The 14,092-nt window shown below is 32.4% G+C and overlaps 1 protein-coding gene across 1 annotated transcript; it reads right to left on the bottom strand.

Annotated features, from left to right (window-relative positions):
* Positions 1-168: 168 nt before the first annotated feature.
* Positions 169-11,705, bottom strand: LOC110095667 (succinate dehydrogenase subunit 7, mitochondrial). Its single transcript, XM_020821302.2, has 4 exons — positions 11,582-11,705; positions 11,422-11,487; positions 1,697-1,799; positions 169-508 (listed from the first exon to the last, which is right to left on the bottom strand). Exons 1-4 carry the CDS (start codon positions 11,636-11,638, stop codon positions 468-470), a joined length of 267 nt encoding a protein of 88 aa, XP_020676961.1. The 5' UTR covers positions 11,639-11,705; the 3' UTR covers positions 169-467.
* Positions 11,706-14,092: the final 2,387 nt, after the last annotated feature.

Below are 14,092 nucleotides of genomic sequence, written 5' to 3'. Positions count from 1 at the left end.
TTTATCAAATATCTCCATCAATAACCCTAACACAACTTTTTCCCCTTAATACACAGAAATCTATTTATTCATCAAGGCACTCCAGTTCGTAACAATGGATCGCAATATAACAAGTTTTAAACTTCCAGTTTTATGGCTGTTCCTGATGACCATCCTTAAAGCAGACAGTTTGTGTGAAAACTTCATCAGTCAAATATAATTCAAATGTTTCACATAGGAAAAGTTCTAAATACTAATAAAAAGCACTACTACTTATAGTTACAAAGCTGCAATGCCTTACTTGGTTAGTCTGAATCTGGCCAAAAAGCATTATTCATCACCTTTCAAAAGCTTTGAAAATGTAACTTCATTGAATAAATACGCAAATGAAACCCAAAAGTGGTTCTATAAACAGACAGAATATACTAAGTTGTATTTTGAAAATAAAACTCCACCAACCAAAAGTGCTGTCAGTGACATCTCTAAAGTTACTTTGAAACTGCCACTGCAAGAATCTCATAGCTGCAGGCTGAAAAGATGAGGAAAACACCACTAAGTTAAAAGAGAAGAGCTTGTGCTTATACGCTCTACAGGCTAAATTTAAATTAGGCAAACAACACTAAGATGAGGCAAACAACACCTTATTTTCCCAAAAGTTTAATTATTAGATTGTTTTATTGTTGCGTACATGCCGTAGATAAATACAGAAATATCTAGATTCCCCACCATCGATTAAGATTGTTTATGGAATGTTAAGCAATTCCCTATATTATTACTGACTTCTTAATGTGTACTTGTCCTCTATCAACTCAAGCTAGTGTGGGATTGTAGCTCATCTAATTCACCGTATGTATTTACGTCCAGCTCTGAAACCTCCAACTTCCTTGAAGGTCGTTCAATCACTGAAAGTCCCATTGGCATTTCATGCTGATTTGTACATGTTGACTTTGTACAAACATGTTCATTTTCCAACTCTTAGAAGAAGAGCTTTTGGTCCAGGTGAAATGATGCAGAACAAATATGGTCAGCAGGATTCTCATCTATATTAATTTTTAGACATAGATCCACTTAGTTTTGACATGTTCTAAATATTTTAAATACTTCATATACATGTAATAAAGACTATAATTCATTTCCTTAATAGTTAGTGCGGTATTAAGAAAGTATTGTAATCCCAAAGCCTATATAAGAGATCATGACTCTTGCATTAAAACAATAACAACATCAAGCCTTATCCCAATGTGGGGTCAACAACATGAATCATTTTTCTCCATTAAGTTGTTAAAAAGTCAAATTCCCATTCAAATCTAATAAAAAAGGTATTCCTAATACTTTTTAATCAAGTTTTTTTTAGTTTACCTCAACTTTTCTTAACATAGACCAAATCTAACGCATCTACTCTCCTATCCAGATCATCGGAAGGCCGGCGTTTGACATTTTTTTCTATCTGAACCATTGACCACTCTCTCTCTCTCTCTCTCTCCTCTCTAGTAGTTATTTAGTTTGCCTCTGAAAAGTGTATATGCAAACTCTTTGTGTATGCTATATGATTAGATTAAAACAAGCATACAAATGTTACATCATAGTTCAAAGTGTTCATATTTTAAAGTTAGTAGTTCTGCAAAATCATTAGAAAATTTTGCATCAAAATTAGATGTAGATATATAGTTATTTAGTTCTTAAACGTACAGTAAAACAAAGACCCGTAATAACATACCAGCAATTGCAAGAATAGTTAGCACATTTCCAATTTTTGATGCTTGCTTTACGGATTTCTTGTAAGATTTGAACCTTTTCAAAGCGGGATCTTCTTCCAAAAGCTGTAATCAAATTAATTGGAAAGCATGAAAAAAAAAAAATGAAAAAAGCAATAATAACAATTAACTGATATCTTATATCAAATGTATCAAAGTTAAGATCAAGCACAAGATAAACACATAGAACATGTCTTTATTCAATAAGTTCATATCCAAATCACAACTAAAAAGTGCGAGTAAAAATAGGATGGTAGCTTTGAAATCATTAAAATAGCTTAATTGTATTTAATGTAACCCAAGATGCATTTTATATCACCAGTAAAAATGTACATGTCCCGAGTGTACGGCATTAATATTTTATTTAAAATTAAACTTTATTTTAATTTAAATATTTTACTATATTATACCTTCAAGAATTGCTATAACTATAAATGCTTAATCAATAGTAGGGGTGCAACCGAGTCAAGCCGACTCATGAGCCGGCTCGGACTCGACTCGGTAATAGACTCGAGGAGTCGAGCTTATCGAGCTCGCGATTTGAGCTCGAACACAATTTCGAGCTCGAAGGCTTATCGAGCTCGAGCTCGAACAGGTCTCAAACTCGACTCGTCGGCTCGACGAGCAGCTTGACTGGAGGGAACGAGCTCGCAATGGAGGGACGTGCTCGGGACGATGACATACATGTTCGAGTCTTCGGGACGGCGATGACGGAGCTCGACAGTGGACACTAGACGCGACGGCAAACTCAGGCGGACGGAGCTCAATAGCCGATGCTTGGATCTGGATAACGACAACAAACTCAGGCGGACGGATCTCAACAGCGGATGCTCGGATCTAGATAGCGACGGCAAACTCAGGCGAACAAATCTCAATGCGGGCGGATCTCAACACCATCGATATTCGAGCTCCGCTTGAGACGATGACGAACGAACTTGGGATGACGAAAATGGCGAAGCTCAAATCTCGATGGTGAAGCTTGAAATGAACACGGCGACGACAAGTTCGGACGGACGAATCTCGGCGGCGATGCTCAGGATGACGACGAACGAGCTCAGGATGACGACAATGGCGGAGCTCAGATATGGATAGCGGAGCTCGAAACGAACGTAGCCACGGACGGACGAATCTCGACAGCAGTGCTCGAGACGATGACGACCGAGCTCAGGATGAAGACAATGGCGGAGCTCAGATCTGGACAACGGAGCTCGAAACGAACGCGGCCACGGACGGACCTCAGGATGGCAGCGTACGCGACGACGGTAGAACTCGGCATGAGTTGCTCGATTTAGAGCTCGGATTGAGCTCGACAAGCCGCTCGATATGAGACGAGTCGAGATCGAGTTCGGATTTTGAGCTCGACTCAAGTTCGAGCTCAGCTCGAGCCTCGGTATCCTGGGCAGCGATGCTCGACTCGAACAACCTCTGGCTCGGCTCGACTCGACTCGACTCAATTTCACCCCTAATTAATAGTGATATTTAAAATGTTTGGGAATAAAAATGACAATTTTATAAAGAGAAATGACTAAATTTATTGGATATTTATTCAATGTTGGATAGTTTAAACGAATTTTAAATGTAATACTCTCACAAAAAATTTTGAATGTAACATAAATTAAATATATTTTAAATATTTAAAATAGTGTTAAAAGCATTTGAATACTTTCCAAATTAAATAAGCAATGACAAAATAATAATTTTGTCTATGATTAAAAACTTAATCAAACAAACACAACACACACACATATAAATATATATATATATATATATATATATTAATAATATATATATAAATATATATATATATATAAGTAAAGACTTCTTTAAAGATAAAAGGTAGTGCTTTTGGTTGCAACCTAATTGAAAAAAAAAAACTAAAATATGATAGAAGTTAGGGGGTATAGAATGATCAAAAATTAAACAACAAAAAAAAAGATATGTGAAGAATTTTTATCTTCGAATAGCATGGCTTATCATCCCAAATTGATATATATAGACTTCATAACTTTTTTAGTTATAATAAAACTCTAAAGATATGAGCCTATAATATGTGAAAAAAATCAATAGTTAAAAAAGTTCTAGTACAAGCTTGAATGCAAACAAGCCAAAATGTTTATGTAAACTAACCAAAATGTTATTTTAACACATGCTTTAAAAAAAAGGCCATAAAATCATTTTTTAAGAATGAGAAAAACTCTAAAACAACAACAACAAGCAGTTTAACCCACTATGTGGAGTCGGCTACATGTATTCATGTTTTTCTACATTGTGCCATGTTAAAAGTTAAATTCTCATTAAAATCTAATAAAGAAAGGTCATTTCTAATATTTTTCTAGCAAGTATTTTTAAGGTCTACTTACTTTCTTACATAAGTAAAATCTAATACATCTACTTTCCTAACAGGGTCATTGAAAGGCGCCGTTTTGTGGACCAAACATTTAAGAGCGACTCATCTCTAATCTTACTTCCATTGGAGGCTAATCCCAATCATTTCATGTATATGCCCATTTCATATCATCTCCCTAAAGAGTAAAGCCACTCATCCACCTCGCATGCCTCATCTTGTAAACACTTTAACTTAAATATTATGCTTCTCTTTTAATGACGCAGCATTCTGCACCATAAAGCATTGCAGGTATAACCACCATCTTATAGAAATTTCCCTTAAGTTTGAGGGAGACTTTTATATCACACAACAAGCCCGATGCATTCCTCTACTTCAACCATCCAACTTGAATTCTACTAATAATATCCATCTATTTCACCATCACTCTGAACAATAACCCAAGATATCTAAAAGGTGTACTCTTATTAATGACTTGATCACCGAAGTCACCAATCCCCACTAGAACTATTATTACTAAAATTACACTACATATATTCAATTTTTAAATCTACTAAACGAAAGCCTTTAGACTCTAAGGTTAACCATCATAATTCATGTTTACTTAACTCCCTCCCTAGTCTTATCAACAAGAAGAATATCATCATCAAAAAGACATACACCAGGGTACAAAACTCTTGCAAATGTCTAGTGAGAACATCCATGACTAAAGAAAAAAGATATGGGCTTAAGGCTGATCCTAGATGTAATCCAGCTGAAATATGAAAATACTTGGTCAAGCCCAACTTATGTTTGAACACAAGTAACAACTCTACATACATATCTAAAATAACTTGAATATAAAGCATTATTAAACCCTCTTTCTTCTTAGAAATCTCCTAACATAGCAACTTCTCCTTTAATACTTTATCATATATTTTCTCATATAAATAAAATATCATATAGTAGACCCCATTCTCTGAATACCTCTCCATCCAACCTCTCATATAAATGATAGCTTCCTAGTAGACCTATCCGGCATGACCAAATTTGATTTTAAGAAACATTAGTATCATGTTGTAAACTATGCTCAAATACTACTAATCCCATTAAATTTTAAAATATGGCACTATAACTTAATTTCTGATAATTACGCACAAATCTTGTGATCACACTTTATTCTTAAAATAGAAATCAACACACTCCCACCATCATCTGAACATCTTTTCAGTATAAAATAATATTAAAAAGTTAGTAAGCACAGGAATGATATATCAATCTCCTTATAGCATTTTCACATCCTCTCTGGAAATATAAAAAATCTTCAGTTTTAAAGCCTCTCTAACTCAGTTTTTACCAAATATGTTGATAAAAAAAAAAATTCTTTAATTTTCAATTTAAGGTGCTAAGGCACTAAAGTTTAATCGCAATCTCAACAATCTTCATTGAAAAAACTTGATCAAATATCTCATCCACCTTTGTTGAATATCCTCTTTTACTAAAATTGCTTTTTGACCTTCCTTAATGCACTTTACTTTGAACTAAATTCTTACTACTACCTACCTCTTTGTTTGGCTATATATATATATATATATATATATATAATATTATATATATATAATATTAGAATATCATCAGGTTCAACATCTCTCCCACACTTAAATTTTTCTTAAAGCCCTCTAACTTTAGTTTTACTATATGGCCTGATAAAAATAAAAATCTTTATTTTCATTTAAAGGGTGCTAAGGTCACTAAAATTATCATAATCTCAGAATCTTCATTGAAAAACTTAGACAAATATCTCATCCACCTTTGTTGAATATCCTCTTTTAATAAAAAAGCTTTTTGACATTCATCATTAATGCACTTCACTTTAACTAAATCCTTACTACTACTATCTCATTTGTTGGCTAACTTATATATATATATAATATATATATATATAATAGTATAATATATATATATATATATATATATTATTATATATATATTATATATATATATATATATATATATATAATATATATCTTTTGTCCTCCTCAGTATCTAATTTATTATTATAAATCAATTAAAAACTAAAATTTTTACGTCGCATATATTTCTTAGACTCCTTAGGGCCTCTTAATATTTTTTCCCCATTTTTAGAAATTTTATATTAAACAATTTTTATAACAAAGTTTCTTGTTTTTTATCTCTTATAAGCGATGTTTATACATTAAACTTTCACCGAAATTTAACTTTTACAATCTTTTTAAAATCTAAACGATCTATTTTTCTTATAAGAAAATAATCCATTTGAGTTTATATATTCAAATTCTTATAAGTTAATGAAGATGCTCGTCTCTTTTCTTAAATAAAGGTATTATAAGTAATAAAATCATAAGCTATAGCAAAATCTAATATAGTATTAACACCTTCCTTAATTGCTCCAAACCCATAGTCATCATGAATGTTTCTAAAATCATCTGTCTCTATACCAATATGTCCAAATCTCTTCCAATAAAAACTTCTTCTTCAAGAGATATCTTTTGTAATAATTCTTCTAAGTAATTCAAAATTTTTAATTTTAAACACATATCTAAACCTACTTGAGGAGCAAAAGCACCTATAATAGTAATAATATTAGCATCAACAACAATCTTTAAAGCTATAATTCTATCTTCAATTCTAATAATTTTTACAACATTATCTTTTAAACTCTTATCCATAATCACACCTATATCATTTCTAGAAAGACTTCAAAAATATTAAATAAGTATTACATTCAATATTTGTTAAAAATTCTAACCTCAAATTTAATCAAAATATATATTATTTTAAACAATAAATAAAAACAATTTAAAATCAAGTATTAAATTAACTTTAATCTTATTTAATATTTTGCTTGCTTTAATAAATTTATAATATTTTGATAGTGTGCACCTAGGGCGCCAACATTTTAACTGATGATGTGAAAATGTCCCCTCTTAATTCAATATATACAAATTTGGGTAAATTCCTCAATGTTATCCAACTTTGACTATTTTTATCAGTAACTACACAAAAGATAAAATGGCAATCAATTCTCTAGCAACTCTCCTAGCGCATACAGCATATCGCTCCAGCACAGCACAAGTTGTTAATATGATAATCAGATCTTTTAGTAAGGCCTCAGTAGGCTAATCTGCCTCTATAATGCAACCAACATGAATTTTATAGAATCACCATTAGGCTCATAAGAATACTCAAAACTTAGACTTCTCTAAAAAAATTAATTATTTCTTGATCGATTCATAATCAAATCAAACAAGTCCAATAAAAAGTAACATTTTTTCTTGGTCTTCTGCAAGCTGTCTGATTATATTATGAAACACCATACAAAGTGGTTCAAGGCTGCAGAAGCTACTGAACAGCTTGGTCCGATGTTTGACATATAAGATGGTGAAGGGGCAAAAAATTTTTGAAAAAGTGTGCGTCTGTGAAATCATTCCCCTCCCTCCCTCAGCATATGGAATAAGGCCTTAACAAGTGAAACAACTGAAAGGGTGCGTTGAAAAGGTGCATATAGTGGACATTCCTGAAGTCATCTACTTTTATATAGTCCTATCTATTTGCAATATGTAAATGTTAGGCACAAAATTAAGAGATAGATAAACTCAGAGCCCCTTTGAGCAAGAAAACAATGACATTAAAGAATTAAAAAGCACTATATTTAACACAATAAACTAATAGAAAATCATGCCGAGAAGAAACAAAAAAAGGAATCAAGTAGCTTGGGAGGAGAACCTTTGTAGCAGAAATAATTAATAAAATCACATGAAAAATAGGATCAACACGACTTCAAATGCAAGGAATGAAGAATGTGTGAATATAGCATAAGGCACTTGACAAGGATTTATTAGAGACCATTGTCTTGTTAGAGAAAAACACAAATTTATTATTTTTTGAATTTCTAAATGTTAGGCAGAAAAATGTGTCATTCGAAATATGATAGTAGTCCCTTCAAATGCCAATTCTAACTCTTTCTTGTTTAAGTAGACTTCTGAAGTCTATTGAGTGATTACAATTATCCTAATTTTCAAAATCCTCATAAGCATCATTTATAAACCATCCTTGGTAACCGTAGATATAGTAGTCACTGTCTTACATCCACAACTGGTGAATCAGCTATTGCACTCCAATTAGCCTATCAGCATAAGATATCATGTTTCGTCAGATCAAGACAATTCCTTTTTTGTTAAAATTGACTTATGTGGTCATTTACTCTGTTGTAAGAGCTATTAATAGTTTCTTTATCTTGAGGTTATTTGCATAATTTTCAGTTTATGCAATTACCTTATGGTGTGAGTGCATAATTATAAATACACCCTCACTCATTGTTGTAAGGACGTTTCAAATCATTTTCAATTTTCCTATGAAGTTTTTCCCTCTTATTTTTCTTCTTGTAATTTTCAGGTTTCCTTTTCATGACTGGTAGAGAATTACAGGCTTTGATCAAGAACCCAGAAAGATTGATTCTCACGTTCCTTATTGTTTACAACAAAGAGTCCAGCAGGGAGAATTATTGAAGAGGATGTTGTTTTCGTGTAAAGATGGTGGTCTGGCTCATGGATATGCAATGTATATTGCATGAAGAGGCACTGCTGAAGGCTACAATTATTGTGATGTTGAGGACTTCCACTCCTTAATGATTCAGTGAAGGCAACAAGTTGAAGAGGGCCACGCAAAGGCATTTCTTCTCCTAGGCAAAGGTAATCTAATGACAATTTTGTGAAGTTGGAGGGCTATTTTGGAGAATCCAGAAGCTAAGTTCAATGACAGTGTAGTATGTGTGTCTATTCATCTATACTCTCTTCGTAGTTTTTCAAAAACACGTAGTTTTCTTCTATATATTCGTTACTAGAATTGTAACCAAACATCCTTCGGATTTTATTCAAGAATTCTTCTCAAACATCAAGTATATTAAGAATTTAAATCATGATCACATGCTCTACTGACATTATGCTCATTCCATGGTTTTCATCATGTCTTCCTGGTAATATTAAGCTTTGCATTATAAAGTAACATTAAGTTCACGAACTAAGAATTTTCTTTCTGAATGAAAAAAATTACCTTGCAAGTTTCTTTAACCTACTTTAATTGCTGCACTGTAAGTTCAGCATAACATAATTAGAGGATGTTAAAGTTCCATCAATAAAAATATTAGTAGTAACCATTTGGAGCATATTCAAAAAATAATTTCAAATGCATTCATTAAAGAATAAGGAGCATTTCCTACAAGGAAAATGCATTCCAATTGTGAATCATGAAGTGATGAAACAAAGGGAAGTTTAGAGAAAGAAGCAACCAAAAAATTGAAGTGACTGATAACTACAACCATTCAAATCCTTCTTAAAATGAGAAAATTAAGTACATATATAGTTTTCTACTTTTATTTGAATGTTGAAGTGGAAAATCCACCATCCTAAATAAGTTGAACTTTCTCAGAAAGTGTGAAAAATATTAAGTTTTTTTATCATCATCAATGAACAAGTGTGGCGCTATAAGAAAATTTTAGTTGAGGGCCGTTCCTCTTTTTGATAAAGAGTGCAGTCATTCATACTCCACAGAAGCGTGGCTTTACCTAATTTTTGAGGGAAAGCCAGGTTTCACAAGAAGATAAATATTACAAAAGATTGGAGGTGTTAACCTCCTACTCTTGCGGTAAACAGATCGAAAAAAAAAAAGATGATCGTTCTAATTCCGTCCAGTTCCCCTAGTTTCATGAGCAAAGATGATTGCCATTGGATTAACAATAACATAAATTCAAAGGTAAGGGGCCAAAAACCTTTACATGGTAGGAAATGTGAAGAAATGAAAATTTGCATAGTGTACAAGTACCAAAGCAATCATGAATGAACATAACAATCTGCTCCCTACTATACAATACACCCAAATAACTATATACTAATTCAACCTTTCCTCCTCTGCCATCACCAAAAGCCATCAATAATTCACATTTAGTATGCCCAATGTTCAAAACGCAAAAGATGCTAAACACGATTTAATTTAAAAAAGGGTTACAAACTGTCACTTTTAGAGATATCATATATATGTAATATTTATTGTATTACATTTTGCTCCTCTCTTACTTCAACAAGCAAATTCCTATCAAAATCCAAACCAAAAAAAATATTTAAATAAGCACATATTATCAAATATTTTTCAAAACGTGCGATGCAATCAAAATTTTAGGAAAAATCTAAGATTGCAAACACAATGATCTTCCTTTCAAAACATATCAACATAAAAAAAGACAACTCAAACGAACTATACTTTCTTAAAAACACAATATAACTATCAATAAAAGGACACAACATGAAACACACGAAACGACACCTTACAATTTGTGATGGAAACGGTTAAAACACCTTACAATGATTCAACCCAACTTATATTTTTTTAGAGAAGAAGGATACAAATGGAGTGGAAACTTGCAGAGAGAATAAATAGATAAGAAGCCCGATACGAAATCATAGAGAGGAGAAGAGAAGGGAATACATAGCTCGCAAGCTATCAAAAAAACCCTCAGGTTTTCTTTCCAAAAATCACTCCATAACATATTCTTTTTAAAGTCTCAAATCAGCAACTAAATATAGAAGAAAAGAGGGAACCAAACAGCCGCCCATGGTATCCAATCAACAAAGGGAAGGCAGAAGGCCAAAAGATAGCTGAAGGGAGCAGCACCCGAAAGGCCAGCAGGACAAAGCAACCAAACAGACAGCGCCAAGGGGAAGGAACTGGGCAAGCAGAGGAACCGAAGGGCCAAAATAGGGGGGGTTTACCGGGCAATCAGAGGACAGAAGAGGCCAAAACAAGGGGGATGAACCCAGCGGCCATCAAATCTGCCGCTAACCCCCCGGCTTTGCCTACATCAATGTGGCATTATACTTGTAACATGTCGATTAGTGAGAATTTATTAAAGTGGCATTAGGCTTCATTATTTTAATCAAATTTAGACTAACATATGATTAATTTTCCAATGGAAAATACCGTATATAAACTAAAAAATTCGAGAACATACTAATAAAATAAACCTCCAGTTAGCCTCTCAATTTCACACAAGTACTAAAAACATATACAGATCTAAACTGTGAACAACTGACAAACGAATAGCTACAATGAAGTATACAATAGGTAAGAACCCGAGCACCACATCCTCCATTTGTGTGTGTTTGCAAACACGGTGGACAAATCTCCCCTCAAAAGCTTCTCGAAGATAAAATAAGAATGATCGAGCAACTTCTATTCATTAATCAATGTCGATCAAAAAGCATATTTAACTACCAAATATAAATATTATAGCTGAGGTCAACGAATAAGCGAAACTGTATATAAAAAACTCACTGCTTTCTCACGAGCTCCGAGCTCGATGTGGTACCCACGACGCAGGATATGATCCGGTCCCTCTCCCTGCATCAAAATCGTCACTGAGACCAAACTAACAACATGAATCGGCCAACGCAGAGATTGATAGGGTTAGGGCATTAAAGGAGAAAAGCTTCACCTGAAAACGGGATCGAAAGCTTGAAAGAATGGTTGAGTTAGAAAGCGAAAAGGCCATCCTTGCGCCGAACGGGTGATCGAGGGAGCACGCAGAGAGAACGACGTGCTTCTAGGGCAGCGATGACTGGGTCGGATATCTATCTATGTAAATCACTAAATCCACTACTTCCATTATAGAGGTAAATTTGGCCAGCTATGATTCATTCTGCACTAATACACGTAATTGATTCAAGATAATAATAACTACTATTTTTTGGGGATTACACGAGTCTTAGGCTTCGTTTGGGACGGTTTTATTTCTACTTCTTAAAACAGCTTTTTAGTACAAAAAATTTAAATTTTGTACTATAAAGATGTTTTAAGAAGCATAAAGAAAGCCGTTCCAAACGAAGCCTTAGACTGTCCACTGCATCAAAAAAAATATTTAAAATTTATTCTTTTGTGATGCACTTATATATTTACGTAATGATAAATAGGCTCTTAAGCATTTAAAATGGATTTGAATCATTGTTCAACCTATATTTAAATTTGTTTAAAATTGATTCCAATCAATAGTGTGCAAGAATGAGAGTGCTAGATATCATCATGTGAGGGACAAAGAAAAGTAATGAGGTTTCTCAATAAGATATATGGTGTGTTATATAGGGGATTCGTAATAGAGCTCGTTGTCAAAGACATCAACTGGATTTGCACATCTAATTGAGAATAAGGGTTTTCGTGCAAGCTCATTTGGGGAAGGCATCGATGCTACCAACTCATGTGAAAAAGAGGAGTAAGTAATTCACACGAGCTTGTTATGAGAAGACATCAGTTGTACCAACATGTATAAAGGAGAATAGTACTTTGCATTATAGTAAGGCATCGGGGATCATAGCAGTACAATCGTAAAGTATATAAGATCACATACAAAATATCATAAGAGTTCATATGAACAAATCTATAGCAAAAACAATATGATATATATCATGGATGTCATACATGTTGGTTATGTTTTAGAAAAAATAGGTAGCACAATAAGTAAATATCATCATCCACATTCTACACATGGCAAATATTATATCTCATATATAGTTGGAATGCATATAAAACACAATATTCACTTGCTAAGTTTTAAAAATATTAAAATTTATACAATGGAACCCATCAATAAGATATGAAATCCCCATTTCATTGAAAGTCGTATAAAAAAGTAAACTATTCAATGTTCACACAGGGCATCTAAGACTATAAATTTTAAGTATTTAAATAGGGTGTCAATATTTGACACACCTGAAATCTGACCCATAAAATTTTGGATTTGTGTCAACTCGTTTGATATACGGGTCAGGTTCGGGTTTAGAATGCCAACCTGTTTCAATAACCGGCTGGTTCGGGTTGACTCGGAAACCTGAAAGTGACCCAGCGACCCATTTTGAAAACCTTAGGCACAGTTGCTTGCCTATACCACTATTATGCTTGTTCGCTAGCCTACACAGCTCTCACGACACGGTTTTTGCCCTCCATCATTTGCTCGCACAGCTTGTTCGACCATCTGACTTCCACCGTCTAGCAGGCCGAGGCGGCAGCTTGTCCGACCATTAGTATTTAATAATTTAAATGTTTTTTATGGTGTGTAAATTTTTTTATTATAGCTAAAAATTTATAAATTAATAACCAAATAAAAATTAATTTTAACACTAGCAAAATCTAATAAACTTAAATTTAGATATGATTAACAATTATGTTTTATTATATTTCAATCCACAAAAAAGTTAAAAAATTTTTTTTTTCAACTCGAAGATGACTCACTCAAAATTAGCAACTCAACTCAAAATAGACTCCATAATTATACAAAGATGCATATATGATTTATACATTTTTCTCATAAATAGAGATAGAGTGTTATTCATTTAGAAGAATAAAAACTACTTATCCTCATATTTTTTAAGATCTATTATAAAATTTGAATGATTAAAGTTTAAAATTAAAAAAAGAGAAAACTTATGAATACTAAAAATTTTAAAATTGAGATAGTTCACTAAAGATTTATAATACAATTTATTTTATTCTTCTAAATAAATAATAATATATAACTCTCTCTACATATATTATTTTAAGTTTTAAAAATAAAAAATTGTAGTTAAAAACTATGGCCTAATCAATTTAAAAAGAAGTATTTACATTCATACCATAAAATTTTAATATATTTTGATATCTAATATTTTAAACTTTATATTTATTTTTATACAATTTGTGCAGCTTATTTTGATCTTTAAACTTTCAACTGAAATATATTATGTTTGAAGCTTGTATATGTGATATTTATGAATTTGTGCTCTCAATTAAAAAAAAAACATTTATACCATTTTAACAGTTAAATTAAATCAAAATATTTACATGAAAGAGCATATTTTACTTTAAGCAAATTAATATTAATAATATTTTAAATCAATTTAAAAATTTGAATGTTTTATAAATAAATTATAATTATTTAAATATATATAGATAAATATATAAAAAATTTATGAAAATA

Source organism: Dendrobium catenatum, unplaced genomic scaffold (genome assembly GCF_001605985.2).
Source record: "Dendrobium catenatum unplaced genomic scaffold, ASM160598v2 original_scaffold_76759, whole genome shotgun sequence".
NCBI classification, from domain to species: Eukaryota; Viridiplantae; Streptophyta; class Magnoliopsida; order Asparagales; family Orchidaceae; genus Dendrobium; species Dendrobium catenatum.
Note: the sequence above shows the minus strand (reverse complement) of the source record. Positions and strands in the feature narration are given on the sequence as shown.

What these genes read in the sequence shown, in the direction of transcription:
- LOC110095667 (XM_020821302.2), bottom strand. Translation starts at nt 11,638, where the DNA reads ATGGCCTTTTCGCTTTCTAACTCAACCATTCTTTCAAGCTTTCGATCC. An exon ending in GCTTTCGATCCCGTTTTCAG is followed by an intron (nt 11,488 to 11,581) that starts GTGAAGCTTTTC and finishes ATTTTGATGCAG; the next exon opens with GGAGAGGGACCGGATCATAT. An exon ending in TCGGAGCTCGTGAGAAAGCA is followed by an intron (nt 1,800 to 11,421) that starts GTGAGTTTTTTA and finishes ATTTGATTACAG; the next exon opens with CTTTTGGAAGAAGATCCCGC.